This window comes from Acipenser ruthenus, chromosome 2, assembly GCF_902713425.1.
Source record: "Acipenser ruthenus chromosome 2, fAciRut3.2 maternal haplotype, whole genome shotgun sequence".
Classification (NCBI taxonomy): domain Eukaryota; kingdom Metazoa; phylum Chordata; class Actinopteri; order Acipenseriformes; family Acipenseridae; genus Acipenser; species Acipenser ruthenus.
Genome location: NC_081190.1, coordinates 102,621,696 through 102,635,003, shown reverse-complemented (window position 1 = coordinate 102,635,003; position 13,308 = coordinate 102,621,696). Strand labels below are relative to the sequence as shown.

General features: G+C 41.7%; 1 protein-coding gene across 2 annotated transcripts in view; it reads left to right on the top strand.

Annotated features, from left to right (window-relative positions):
* Positions 1-13,308, top strand: part of LOC117408761 (mastermind-like protein 3) — a 157,431-nt gene that overhangs the window by 88,875 nt on the left and 55,248 nt on the right. For both annotated transcript variants that reach the window (XM_059004895.1, XM_034014041.3), the window contains exon 2: positions 8,004-9,641. In XM_059004895.1, coding sequence (XP_058860878.1) covers positions 8,004-9,641 — 1,638 coding nt within the window. The remainder of the gene's footprint in view (positions 1-8,003; positions 9,642-13,308) is intronic.

Genomic DNA, 13,308 nt, shown 5'->3' with positions numbered 1-13,308 from the left:
AACTTCAAAAAAATTAAGCTGTTTCTATCAAAGAGCCATCCATTTCTGCCACATACACCTTTCACTCAAAAAAGGTGCTAGCACCTTGTACAAGGAAAGACGGGTTTTAGGGTCACTCATGACATGTTACGTGTGTTCATTTTTTTCAAATACAATGCAATGGCTGATCAAGGACGAGGTAGTAATTGGAGTCTGGAATAAGTTAAGGAATTGTTAACTTTACAGTCTGACGAGGAGGTGAATTCACAAATAGAAGGGAAGGTGTGCAATGCGAATCGCGGTTACCATGAAAATGATCTGTGACTGACAGGTTTGAAATTTGTACTCGCTGATCCCTTTGGCTGTGTTGGAAGGGTTATGACGGTATTACACTGGCATAGATTGCGCAGTTTCGTGCTGTGTGAATGGGCAGTTGAAATCATTTTTTTAATGTCTCTGAGACGGCTCAGTAGTGGCATTTGTGTGTGAAAGTGGTGTTTTCAATTGCACCACTCTAGAGTATACTATTTAAAACCGGGTGGGATATTACACCTTTTAAATTGCTGTTTAAACAAGCAATTTCAGCCGTGTACAGTAATAACAAATTGCAGTCCACTGCAGTTGGCAGATACTCATTAAAATGATTCTCACTACCTGTATTGCTAGAGAGGCACAAAAACCTGTTCTTTAATAAGATTTGTTATAAGAAAAAGGTTGATACCTATGGAGTTGAATGCAGCATAGTGAGCTCCTGCTTGAAAAACCCTCTGGCAACTAGGCTTTGTCTCAGCGGATAGTTTCCTGGTAACTAAAATTGAAGTAAAATAAAATGAAAAAAGTCTTTATTTTAGTAACAGCCAGCTTGTTCCCTTATGGCCGCCCCTATCTGATGCCAGGGGCAAGTATGACAATTCATGTGTCATCTGCAAATATAACAAGTTTGCTTACTATACCAGAATCTAAGTCATTAATGTAGATTAGGACGAGCAGATGACCTAATACTGATCCCTGTGGTACTCCACTGGTTACCTCTCTCCATTTTGAGGTTTCTAATCAGTACTTTCTGTTTTCTACATTTTAACCACTCCCTAATCCATTTCCTTGAATCCCTACTGCGTTCAGTTTGAGAATTAATCTTGTATGCAGGACTTTGTCAAAAGCCTTCTGGAAATCTAAATAAACCATGTCATGTGCTTTGCAATTATTTATTGTCGATGTTGCATCCTCAATAAAATCAAGCAGGTTAGTTAAACAATCTCCCTTTCCTAAAACCATGCTGACCTGTCTCCCAGGACACTGTTACCATATAGGTGATTTTCCATTTTGGATCTTATTCTAGTTTCCATATAATAGAAGTCAGGCTCATTGGTCTGTAGTTACCTGGTTCGGTTTTGTCTCCCTTTTTGTGGATCGGTATTACATTTGCAATTATCCAGTCTGTCTGTACAACCCCTGTGTCAAGAGACTGTTGCATGATCTTGGTTAGCGGTTTGTAAATAACTTCTCTCATTTCTTTGAGTACTATTGGGAGGATCTCATCCGCCCCAGGGAATTTGTTTATTTTAAGAGCTCCTAGTCCCTTTAATACTTCTGCCTGTGTTATGCTAAAGTTATTTAAAACTGGACAGGAACAGGTCGACGTGGGGGGCATGTTGTCCCAATCCTCCTTTGTAAAAACTTGTGAAAAGTAATCCATTTAATGTATTTGCTTTTTTTCAGATCTTCTTTCTCAGTGAGTCAAGCACATCTATTTCACCATGCCACCTATCTTCCACTATTTGTTTGTTTTGGTCTTCAAAGGTGCTATATACAGTAGTTGCAGTGTTGTTGTGTTTGGTCAGACGGTGACACCTTCAGATAGCATTTTTTAAAAATGTTATCAGTAAAACCTTTTTTTTGTAATCTGTGCTGTAATTGCGCTTATATGAAACCGATAAAAGGTTAAGACAAGGTGACATTAACATGACACGGCTGGGCTTTATGCTTTTGTGAGTACTGAATAAATGAGTCTTGTTGGGTTTTTGTGATTTTGTTTTTTACAGCTAGGAAGATTAGACAGCAATATTTAGCTTTGGAGAAGCCACAGATGATTGAATTGTATTCTGGGCCTTGCTGTAGTCAAGGTATGAATTTGAAATCCAGTACACTGGCCCCTTGTAAAGCAGCTGAGATCTGAATAAACGTGTCACAGTGCTCTTTCCCACACACTCCCCTGAAACACAAAGCAGATCGATTTCAGCCTGTCCTCAGCAAACCCTGCTGCAGTTAAGCCTTGTGCCTCCACGTGAGCCTGAGCCAAATCACATTTTCCCTTTAGTCTTTCAAACAGGTTTTTTTCTTCCTTTTTTTTCCAAGGGCTTAGGTGGTACACATGGGACTGTGTAGTAATTGCCTTCCCGCACTGAACTGCTGATACCTTTATTGGATTGGCGTAGGGTTTCAGGGACTGTGTTTAACATGCAGTCAGCCACTGCAGCAAACAGAGCTTGTGTTTAAACAGCCGCCCATTAAGGCATGAGCCAGGGAAAGCCGGGCCGCTTGGAGAAAAGGGGAGAGGTGTTTAGCAGTGTTTAGGCAGAGACGGCACCAATCAACAAGAGGTAGCGACATCTTCCTCAGTTTCTCTACAGTTGCAGTGATTGCCAGTGAGTGCTTTCCCTCTTCCCACCCCTCCCCTTTAGCAGCAGGGGAATGGGGAGGGCTGACTGGCAGTGCTGTGAAGCTTGGACACATGCAAAGCTCATTAATATCACATTACATTAGTATTACAAGTGGTCTTGCTAATACTGCAGGCGTGTATTCCCAGCATACTGACATTAATACTTCCTGTGCTCTAACACATAGAAGAGAAGCTGTCGAATGGCTGAGTGGTAGCGTACCAGACAGCCTGGCAGAACTGTGCTGAGTAACTACCTGCCGCAGTGCCAGGGTTAGTGGTTTGAGCGATTGTGTACTGAGCTGTGAAATACAGGGAGACTAAACTGGGGTTCTCCAGTAGATCGCCCTAGTTGACAGAGCTGTCACTGAGCATCTGGAGTGAAATTGGGAAATCACAATATAACATTTGGAAAAAGATTGCCTGTATACTACAGTGTAATGCTGTATTTTGTCTCTTCTTCAAAAACAATAGATAGTTTGTAATAGAATATTATTTTTAATTAGTTCCTTTCAAGCTTGACTAGTGTATCCTCTCTCTACAAGCTTGACTAGTGTATCCTCTCTATATACTTTAGCGTGTATCCTCTCTATATACTTTTGGAACTATACTCAATATAAAGATCAGCTCACCAAACACTAAGGCACCTTCCAATCAGGAGCGTAAGCAACTGAGAGAGCAAAGGTCAGGAATACAGTAAGACTTGAACTTTCATTGAGTCTGCACTGTATTACATCTTCTTGGAGCATAATCTAGTGCTTGTATCTGATGCGTGACCAGCTTCTGTTTTGAGGCAGGCCACAGGGACAGTGAAGACCAGCCTCAGTGGAACACAGGGAGGCATGGGGTATTGACTGACAGTACCTCCTGTCGATAAGCAAGACCCAAGGCCTTTGTAAGTGAAAAGCAGAACATTTTAACACTGATTTCCAGTGAAATTCAGCTTGATACAGGCCAGCTAAATCTAGTTTTGAAGACAAGAAGGGCAAAGAATTGTATAATCTAGTGTGTTTTGTTCTTGAGAGACTTTTGCTTATTTATTTTTTTTGGCATTCTAACAAATCCACACCGGATCCCAGTTTACCCTGGATAGTTATTTGTTTATTTAGCAGACGCCTTTATCCAAGGCGACTTACAGAGACTAGGGTGTGTGAACTATGCATCAGCTGCAGAGTCACTTACAATTACGTCTCACCCGAAAGACGGAGCTCAAGGAGGTTAAGTGACTTGCTCAGGGTCACACAATGAGTCAGTGGCTGAGGTGGGATTTGAACCGGGGACCTCCTGGTTACAAGCCCTTTTCTTTAACCACTGGACCACACAGCCTCTGGTGAATTCTTTGTCTGTTCTGTTTACACAGCGGTATTAAAAAGGCAAGCGCTGTTTTCGCAAACTCACAGGAGTTGCATTTAATTTGGATTACCCACCGACCTATTAGCACACATGATTCCCTGCGAGGGAAGGGAGGTGCCTGTTATCTTGAGCTTCAGTTTGTCATCTCATATATGTAAAATACCTGGCATTCTCTTTTTTTACCCTACTTGCACTAAACCGAGATTACAGCAGTCTGGTATTGCATGGAAAATAATATGAATGTTTCAGCAGAAACACCAAATCTAGCTGGATGCAGGAAAGGTTAAAGGGCACAGATTCTGTGTGTCTGGATGAGACTCACAGTATCCACCCCTCTCTTGTCCTTTTCACACAGAACCAGAGCTCAGAGATTAATACACTATATGGGTGTAAGGATTAATCTCTAGACTGCTGTTGACACGCTGGGGTCTGGGGACTGCAGCAATAACAGGAGTGGCATGCAGTGCTACCACAGCTTTGTGAAGATGTCAGGAGGGCTGTTGTCTGCTGTACAACGGCGTGCGTTTGTATCTTGTTTGTAGCGGCTGATAACTTTTTCAAACAGTTAAACTAGTTTTAAAGTTTTTAAATGCAGGTGAGTCCTTCAGGCTGGAAACCTACTTGGTAGGTTAGCAAATGGCTAATGCTACAGGTACATATTTGGCCTGTGCCACATGTTTTAATTTTAATGTAGGCTGAAAACTTTGTGTAACACAGATTTTTTAAGTTATATAGCCAAAAGCTTCCAAAAGGAAATTTTGTTTTGATTTTAAAAACTCATAAAGAGTGATTTCCTGAGTCCTTAATGTTGCTTTAGCACACAACGTGGAATGGATCATTTATTGTGAACTGCTGTAAAAGCAGCCCACTTCCTCTGCTTTAAACGGTGATCTGTCATTCAACCTACTGGCTTTTAAGATGAGGAGGATTTGGTTATATCGCTCAAATGGACCAAGGGGAGGTGGGGTGTAATTAAAGGTAACCAAATGGGTGTTTATTCAAGTATAAGAGACATTCTCATTATGTGGGGTGTGAGTTACACAGCTATTCTTTTGCACCTACCCTGGAACCCTTTTCTCCATCACTTATGCTCTACGTATCATCAAGGTTCAAGGAAAAACCTGCTCAGAATGTGGTTCACTTGAGCTGAAATTACCATATTGGGCCCAAAATATAGAAGGGGTGGAAAGTTACTTCCCCGCTTTGTTCTGCTGCTGCTTTAAAAAAAAAAAAAAAAAAAAACTTTTCACTGTCAAAATGAAGGACAACATCTATTAATATGTTGGGTGTCCCTGTGGAAATGCTGCCATTTTTAATAATATTTATATTAAGATGGATGGTGACCATATTGTTTCTTAAGCAGTAAAGCATACAGTCCTTGACTATTGTGACTTCTATGGTAATCCTAGAATTTTTTTTTTTAGTTTAGTTTTCCCATTGTCTGGTGTTTCAATCTGGTACTGTAGGTTGTCATGGCTAAAACAATTTAGACTGGGCTCAACGGGACACTTGTACAACAAAATTTACTTTCTATTGGCTTACTTACCAGTAGCAGTTTGAGTCCATTAAGTTTAAAACTGAATTGGGCTTCTCACACAAAGATCTTTATTAAATTATAGTTAGTCGCCAGTGTACAGTATAGTGGAGGTGACCAAGCATGCATGCAAATGTCTAACTCTAGTTTTACAGCTAGAGAACTGCTTAGTACATTCTTTAGCACAGATATTGATTATATCAAAATCTGGGGTGATGGGAGTTGTGTCTGGCAGAATCTCTGAGGCATCTTTTCATCAACATACAATAACTTTATCGTCAACATACAATAACTTTATCTACACCATTTAAGCATTTATTCTTTTTTTCTCTTGATATATTTCTTTTAAGTCACACTACATTTCCACTGCAATTAAAGAAAACATTTCCATCTTTTAAACACTTGTCAACTGATAAAAGAAATGAGTGTCCAGATCTGATGTAGTTTATTGTAGCACTGATTCAACACTTTCAATGAATTGTTTCCCTTAAAATATTTTGCTCTTTTTAAAGCCAAATTCATTAAAAACAGTGGTGTCCCTTTTACAAAACAGATGTATTCCAATATAGTCTTTTTTTACATTTGCAAAAATGTATTGGTTATTTAATGTGGCTTCAGTTGTATTGTAGAATCAGCTTTATCGCCTGTGCAAAAAAATGTTTTCTTTGAGCAATCCAATAAAAAAAGCATGTATTGTACTTGAGAATTGATATAAGGGGAATCTGCCTGCCATTATTTTCAAAAACATCCCTGTCCTGTAAGAAACATAAATGTTAAAATATTCATGCAGACATTTTGATAAGTTGGTTTCATCGTAGTATCGGACCAAACAATCAATAATGGCTTTAGTGTTACCGGTCATTTCCTGTGCATTACTGGCATAGCTGTCCACTGAAATCTGGGGGGGGGGGGGCGTGCAGAACACTAGATCAGGAGGTTGCTATAACAACGGCACCTTAGTGGTGCTCTTCTTTCTGACAAATGAATTGCTGCTGTTGGTGGGAAATGGAGCAAAAGCAGCTACTTTTAAACAGATGAAAGCCTCACCGACAATCTGAAGTGCTCTGATCTTTCCCTACCATTGATAGAGACAGCAAATGAGATTCCCTGTGCCTGTTTGTGTGTGCTACAGGCTGCATTAACATTGGGGGGGGGGGGATGACAAACAAGCATTTTTGTAATGCTTGACCAAGTCAGAAAACAAATTATAGAACAATAACCCCAGGTATGGACATCAGGACACCATTGTGGTTGTGGGTCTTTCTTTAAAAGGTCGGTTTGTACAGTTTCATTGAGATTTATACACTAAATATCTACAGTATTACTGTATAGAAAAACTGTAAATTTTACGACGGAAAAATCTCTATTTAATACCTCAATACAAACAGCTGTGGGATTCCCTCATTTTCTGTTGATTTTAAAGACAGTTGATAAAAAAGAAACATGAATTTATGTGGAAAGGAAACACCAACTGCATTATTGTGCCTCATACTGTGCCAAGAAAACAATTGTACTGTGCTCTGCATAGTAAATACTGTGTATTATTAAGCAGGAATCGATTTTTTTCAAAATGGATAAACCTCTTTATTCACAGGAAACAATTTAAAGTGGAGCACATATATTTATCTTGGAATTAATCTCTTTTTTCTTTTGGAAAGGAGCCATAAATTGAGCTTATCTGGGTCTATGGTGATGAAAGGTATGCAAAGTTAGAAGCTCTGTTTGCATCTGGAATAAACACCCATCTTTTTTAGTGAGGAAGTCTGAAGTGTAATTAATACAGGGTGATGCAGAGATCTGTAGTTTAATGAAGCTGCCACAGTTATTATTCAAGCCGTGCCAGCAGATACTGTAACTACCGGATATAGTGAGACTCTGTCAGTAGTTTTTCTCCAACAGTGTGTGCTTTTTATATTAAATGATGGTCTACAACTTGACTACCATTTAAGAAATGGAGGACATTAAAACTACTATTGAATGCTTAGGCTGTATTTCAGGTGTACGGTAGCACACTTACAATACAGTGCGAGCTTTAGGACAGGGTCTGCACAAGCTAATATCTTCTCATCCTCAGATAATGTCAGCCTTATAAGTCTACAGTTTCTACCAGAGTTGTCAATTCAAAGCTTGCACATCTGCTGTTGTTAACACTAACTATAAACACAAAGATGCCCTGATAATGTTATAGTCCATGTGGGTTTTCAAACTGAATTCTTAATGTAGTTGATTGGTTTGAGAACAATAGATTGTTCATTTGATTCCCTTGCAGAGGGTTTAGCCTGGTACAGTATCTACCACATATGAGATCCTCCACAGTGGAAGGTTGCCATATCATGAGCCACATGCTTCCACTTGAAAATAACTGCAAAAAACATCTAAATTATTGTTTAAAAAAAAAAAAAAAAAAAGGTTTGAAGGCACACACTAAGATGACTACAAAAAGTGACTATTCTAATTTCCGTCTGTTGTCTTTTCTTTCAGCTGCAAGAAACTGTGAAAAGAAAACTGGATAGCGCGCGGTCGCCTCTGAATGGGGAGCAGAACGGCATTTGCGATGGGAATTATTCACAAAATACCAAGAGGCTACGAAAAGAGGGGCCCGGTGGTGGCCTGGACTCGTTGGCCGGTTTACCCAACAGCTTGCCACCAGTGCCCTCCGTCTCGCCTCTCCACCAAATGGACATCAAACCCACGCTACCCATACAAAACAGTGGGGGCGGCAACAACCATGTCCCCGGCCGGCCGGATGACCTGGGCAAAAACGGAGGCTTGACAGACATAAAGCTGCAGGTCAATGGCACCTTGGACTTGGATGATGGCTTCCTGCAAAGCAAGGACATGAAGCAGGAGCCCCTGGACGATACGACAGGGATTGAGTCTTCAGATACTTCGCTCTCAAACCACAACAAGCTCTTCTCGGACATCAATCTCAATGACCAGGAGTGGCAGGAGCTCATTGATGAGCTGGCCAACACGGTGCCGGAGGACGACATGCATGACTTGTTCAACGAGGACTTTGAGGAGAAGAGGGAGGCTGAGTTTACCAGGCCGTCCGCCCAAGCCCCCCTCCCCCAGGAACCTCCTCCCCCTCCTCCTCCCCCTCCTCCCCCTCCCCAAAACATCAAGAATGACCCTGCTCGCTCACCCTTCAGCATTCCTATGGGCTCCCCACAGGTGCGGCCTTCCTCTTCAGGTCCCCAGTTCACCACGGCTTCCAATAGTACCCCACCACATCAGCAGCCTCCCCCTGTATCCATGGCAGTAAGTTCACCGGGAAACTGTGTGGCCCGGTCTCCACAAACTCCCAACCAGGCCCAAGCCCAAGCACCCAGGCCTGGAAATGGCTTTCTGATGAACCAAGGTCCTGGTGTGGTAGGGGGTCCTAGCTCTGGTGTGGTTGCGGTAGCGGCGGCGGCGGCAGCATCTGGTCAGGGCAGTGGTGTTCCAGTTCCATCCTCCACTCCTGACTTGTCTCCCGCTGAACAGTTGAAGCAAATGGCAGCCCAACAGCAGCAAAGGGCAAAACTTATCCAGCAGAAACAACAGCAGCAGCAGCAGCAGCAACAGACTCCAGCACCTAACTGGTCACCCGCCGGCCCACCAACCAGTCCGTACGGGGGGGCATTCAACCCCGACAAACCAAATAGCCCAATGATGTACCCACAAGCCTTTAACAACCAAAACCCTATGGTGCCTCCCATGGCGAGCAACTCTCAGAAGGCCACTATGAATAACTACCTCCCTCAGAACCACATGAACATGATCAGCCAACAGCCAAACAGCATGGGCCAAAACACTATGAGTAAGCAGCAAGCCGCCATGCTCTCTTACAGCAACACTAAACCCCTAACCCATTTCAGTGCGATGGACCACATGGGCCAAAGGATGACGCCTCCCATGGCTAACCCTAATAAAAATCCCATGATGCCTTACATGCAGCAGCAACAGGCAGCCCAGCAGCAGCAGCAGCAGCAGCAACAGGTGCCCCCTCAAGCCCAAGTACAAATGTCGACTCCAACTTCCCACTTAAGCGAAGAGCAGAAGCGCATCCTTCTCTTGAAACATAAAGGACTACTGAATCAGAGCATGTCTTACAGTGCAATGCAGCCTCACAATCAGGTAAGTGCAGATTTTGTCCTTGACTTTCATGGGATTGACTCCCCTGTCTGTGGTTTTCAAAGAAAACTAATTGAAATGTGTAATGCACTGGGCTGTATTACATTTAAGTGGTACTGGTGTAAGTTAAAGGGGATGGTTTGTCCTTTAGTCAAATGTATTCATTTATTGATTGATTTACTTTTTTGTCTATCATTCAAAGTACATAGTGGCCCAGAAATATTGACACACAAGTAATTCTGGATTGTTCTCTTAAGCAGTTTTGGTTCTGGATAATTGTCAGCAGTCCATGTACATAAGACTATCTAATGAGTGGTATATCATTCTGCAGTATGAATCTTTATATAGACAATGGGCATTTCGAAACTCTGTGCAGAGTTCTGCTCTTTGTTAGGGACTCCATAGGAAGCAATAAGTTGGCTCTGGCTCACCCACAGGTTAGGGAGGAAAAATGTGCAGGTACTGTTTCTCCTCACCGTGCTACAGGCATCTCCTGGGGAGCACAGAGCAGACACCTGCAGAGCTGGCCTTCCAGATCCTACAGTAGTAGCTCGCAGACATCTACTTTCAAGCTCCTGTGTGTAAAGAGACAATTAGCTTGGTCCTAGAATTGAAGGACACCCACTGAACTTCAGTCCTCCTGAGCTGTGTGGGGTATTGCTGCATTGCACATTCTAAATTGGGGAGATAATCTTGGGTAAAATAACAAGGGCTGCTTTTATTGATGGTTGTTCTAATTGGTGTGTTCAGGAAACGCATCTTCAAAACCAATTGCAAAACAAATTGTGTTCGGAGATATACAACTGGCAGTCTGTTTTGAATTGTGATTCAACTGGGCAATTGTTCAGTTATGGCCCAAGTCATAAACACAGAGCAAGCTCAGACCCTCCTGACATTATACTAGGGAGTGGTCTGTAGTTTAGTGTAAACAAACAGATTCCCAGAAACTACCTCACCACCAGAAAATTACAGTGAAAGTACAGGGAACATCCCATTGAATTGAATGTCTGCCACAAAAGTCAACAGTAAAAATACTAAATAAATAAATATGTTTATTGAAGTATACTGTAGTATTTAATATTACTTCAGAACACCCCACAATAAAAAGTCATGTGTTTTCACTGTTTTCAAAATGACATCTCGTACATAGTGTACATAGTGAATTACATGTCATGCTGTCAGATATCAGAATTCTGGCACTTGCTGCAGTAGGTCATTTCACCTGCCGACTGAAACCTTGTACAGTGATTCCCTGCAGTGCAGCTACGATTCTATATACAGTGTTTATGCAATGCATGCCATTCTATATTAATACAATTCTGATGGTTGATTCACACCAATTACCTGTAACCACTACACATTATTTATACTAACCAGTCTTGATTTTTTTTTTTTTTTTTTTTCAAGGATAGTCCTGATGCTGGCCTTAATTCACTTCAGTTTTAAAGATGCATCAGTCATTCACACCTTTTCATAAATGAGAGTGTATTTGCTATTTGATGAGCAGTGTCTGATCTTTCTGTCTCTCCACCTGGGGCATGTTTTTTAAAAAAAAAAAAAAAACGCCTGTCAAACCCTGCTCTCCTAAACAGATTAAAATAACAAGAAATGTAAAATATAGAAAGAAATGTCCACTCTGCCCCGGTATAAATCTGTATTTCTGTCTTCGCTTAAGCAAGCTGTGCCTGTAGCCGCCTGCACGTGTCAGGGCTTGTGGCGATGAGTTGACGGCACGCTTTTAAAATCCGCCTGGGATTCTCCAGGGGAGGTGGAGGGGGGTGTTAGGCTCAGGAGACAACACTGTATTTCTGCTGTGAAGACTGACGCGAGCCTAGCAGTACACAGCAGTGCGGCTACCACTCCTCCCAGCCCCATCACCATGACAAGTACACAAAAGGGGTGAGACTGCTCTCGTTTTGCAGGGGGCTGAAGGCTGCAAAGTGAGTGATCATGATTGAGAGCAGGGGGTGGCTGCTCGGCTTGCTGATTAGGATGTTGTGGTACAGTGAGTCAGTGGGCAGGGGGGCTGAGGGTGTGCTGGTGACTAAACCATTGTCCTTTTGTCTCCAGAACACTGTGCCCCTTATAAGTTAATGCCCAAGCTTGTGGTGCAGCTGATTCAGTCCAATTAGATGTGTTTTGAGCTAAAGAAATGTAGCAGATATTTTCAACATTATAAGAACCAACAATGTAAATATTTTTTTTAAACGTGTGGGGCTCTGCACCTTAGAGTACGTGTTACAAGGTTTTTGAACAACGAATGAAACTGAAAATGTAGTCACATGTGTATTTGTGGAATAAAAAGCAACGTGAATCATGAAAAAAAAGGATCAAATGAGACTGGGTCCCACAGTGTCTTGTAATGAAATCTGTATCTTTGCTAACACTATGTCAAGCAGCCTGACAGTGATTTGAATACCAAGTGTACTCACTGTGCTGGGAGTCATAAGTAAAGATTCCAGTGTTTTTAATGCTGTTTTTTTGTGGCTAAACCTGAGCGACATGGTCTGTTTAGTATGCAGGGATCCGCCAGTAGGGTTGCACAACAGAATAAGAATGATTTGTCCCACATTCAATTGGCGCTCATATCTCATGCTATGAAAACTTTGCCCGTCTCAGCTGCTTGCAGTTACCATGGATACAGTGGCCCACGGTACCTTGCTGCCTGAATTGATGACAGCTCCGGTGGGGGGGGGGGGGAGCGGGAGACTCTGGAAGATGTCTAGAGTGCACTGCAGTTTCCTTTTGGCTAAAAGATAATAAAAAAGAGGCTTTCACTACCAGAATGCTTTGAGACCATGTTACTTGTCACTGTTTATTGGCCTCAATTTTTTCAGTTTTATTTTGACAACAGTAAATGTAAATATTGAATATTTGGCTGTGGGTTTGGGGGGGAAGAAAACAAACATTTGTTGCTCTTAAGCATATAGTCCATTTTGGCATTTCTTAAATTTGCATCAAAATTACATCTTAAAATTCTAAGTTCTTTCCAGTAATTTTTCTCTGTGTTTTGTATTTGGGGTATTAGATCACATTAAAGCTTTATTCTTCTATGTTGACTTAACGCGTATACAGCATTTACAAAAAGACCTGCAGCCTTACTTTCATCTTTACTAGGTTGTTCCTTTTGTATTTGTGTAGTGTTTGTACAGTGGTTCTTTTGACCTTGAGAACCTAATCCAAGGCCAACCTGAGGTTATCGCTGCAGCCAAGAAAAGGGAGCATCTTTCATTCTTCTCCCTCTCCCCTTCTGCCCTGCAGTGGAGCACACTGCAGGACAAGTACAGTCAATTCTTATTGAGACGAACTTGGATTAAACCAATTTCCTGATACTATGAATTTTCTACATGTCCGGGGCAAATTTAAGTTGCATAGTGTAAATTACTTCTTAGGACACTAATTCTTGTGACATGAATTTTCTGTTTCTGCATATTATTTTGGAGTCCTCAGGAAGTGAAATGTGAATAAAACAAATTGCCCTAGTTCGATAAGTTGAGTGTAAAGTTGAGTGTAAAGTTAACTTGCATCCAGATTAGTGCCTCTACTTTATTTTAGTGCTGTTTTGTGAAGTCTCCGATACTATGATGCATTTTGAGTTGTCACAGTGCTCATGCATCAATGCCATTTCCATGAAGCATAGAAATGAGTGGCGACACAAATAGCAGACAAG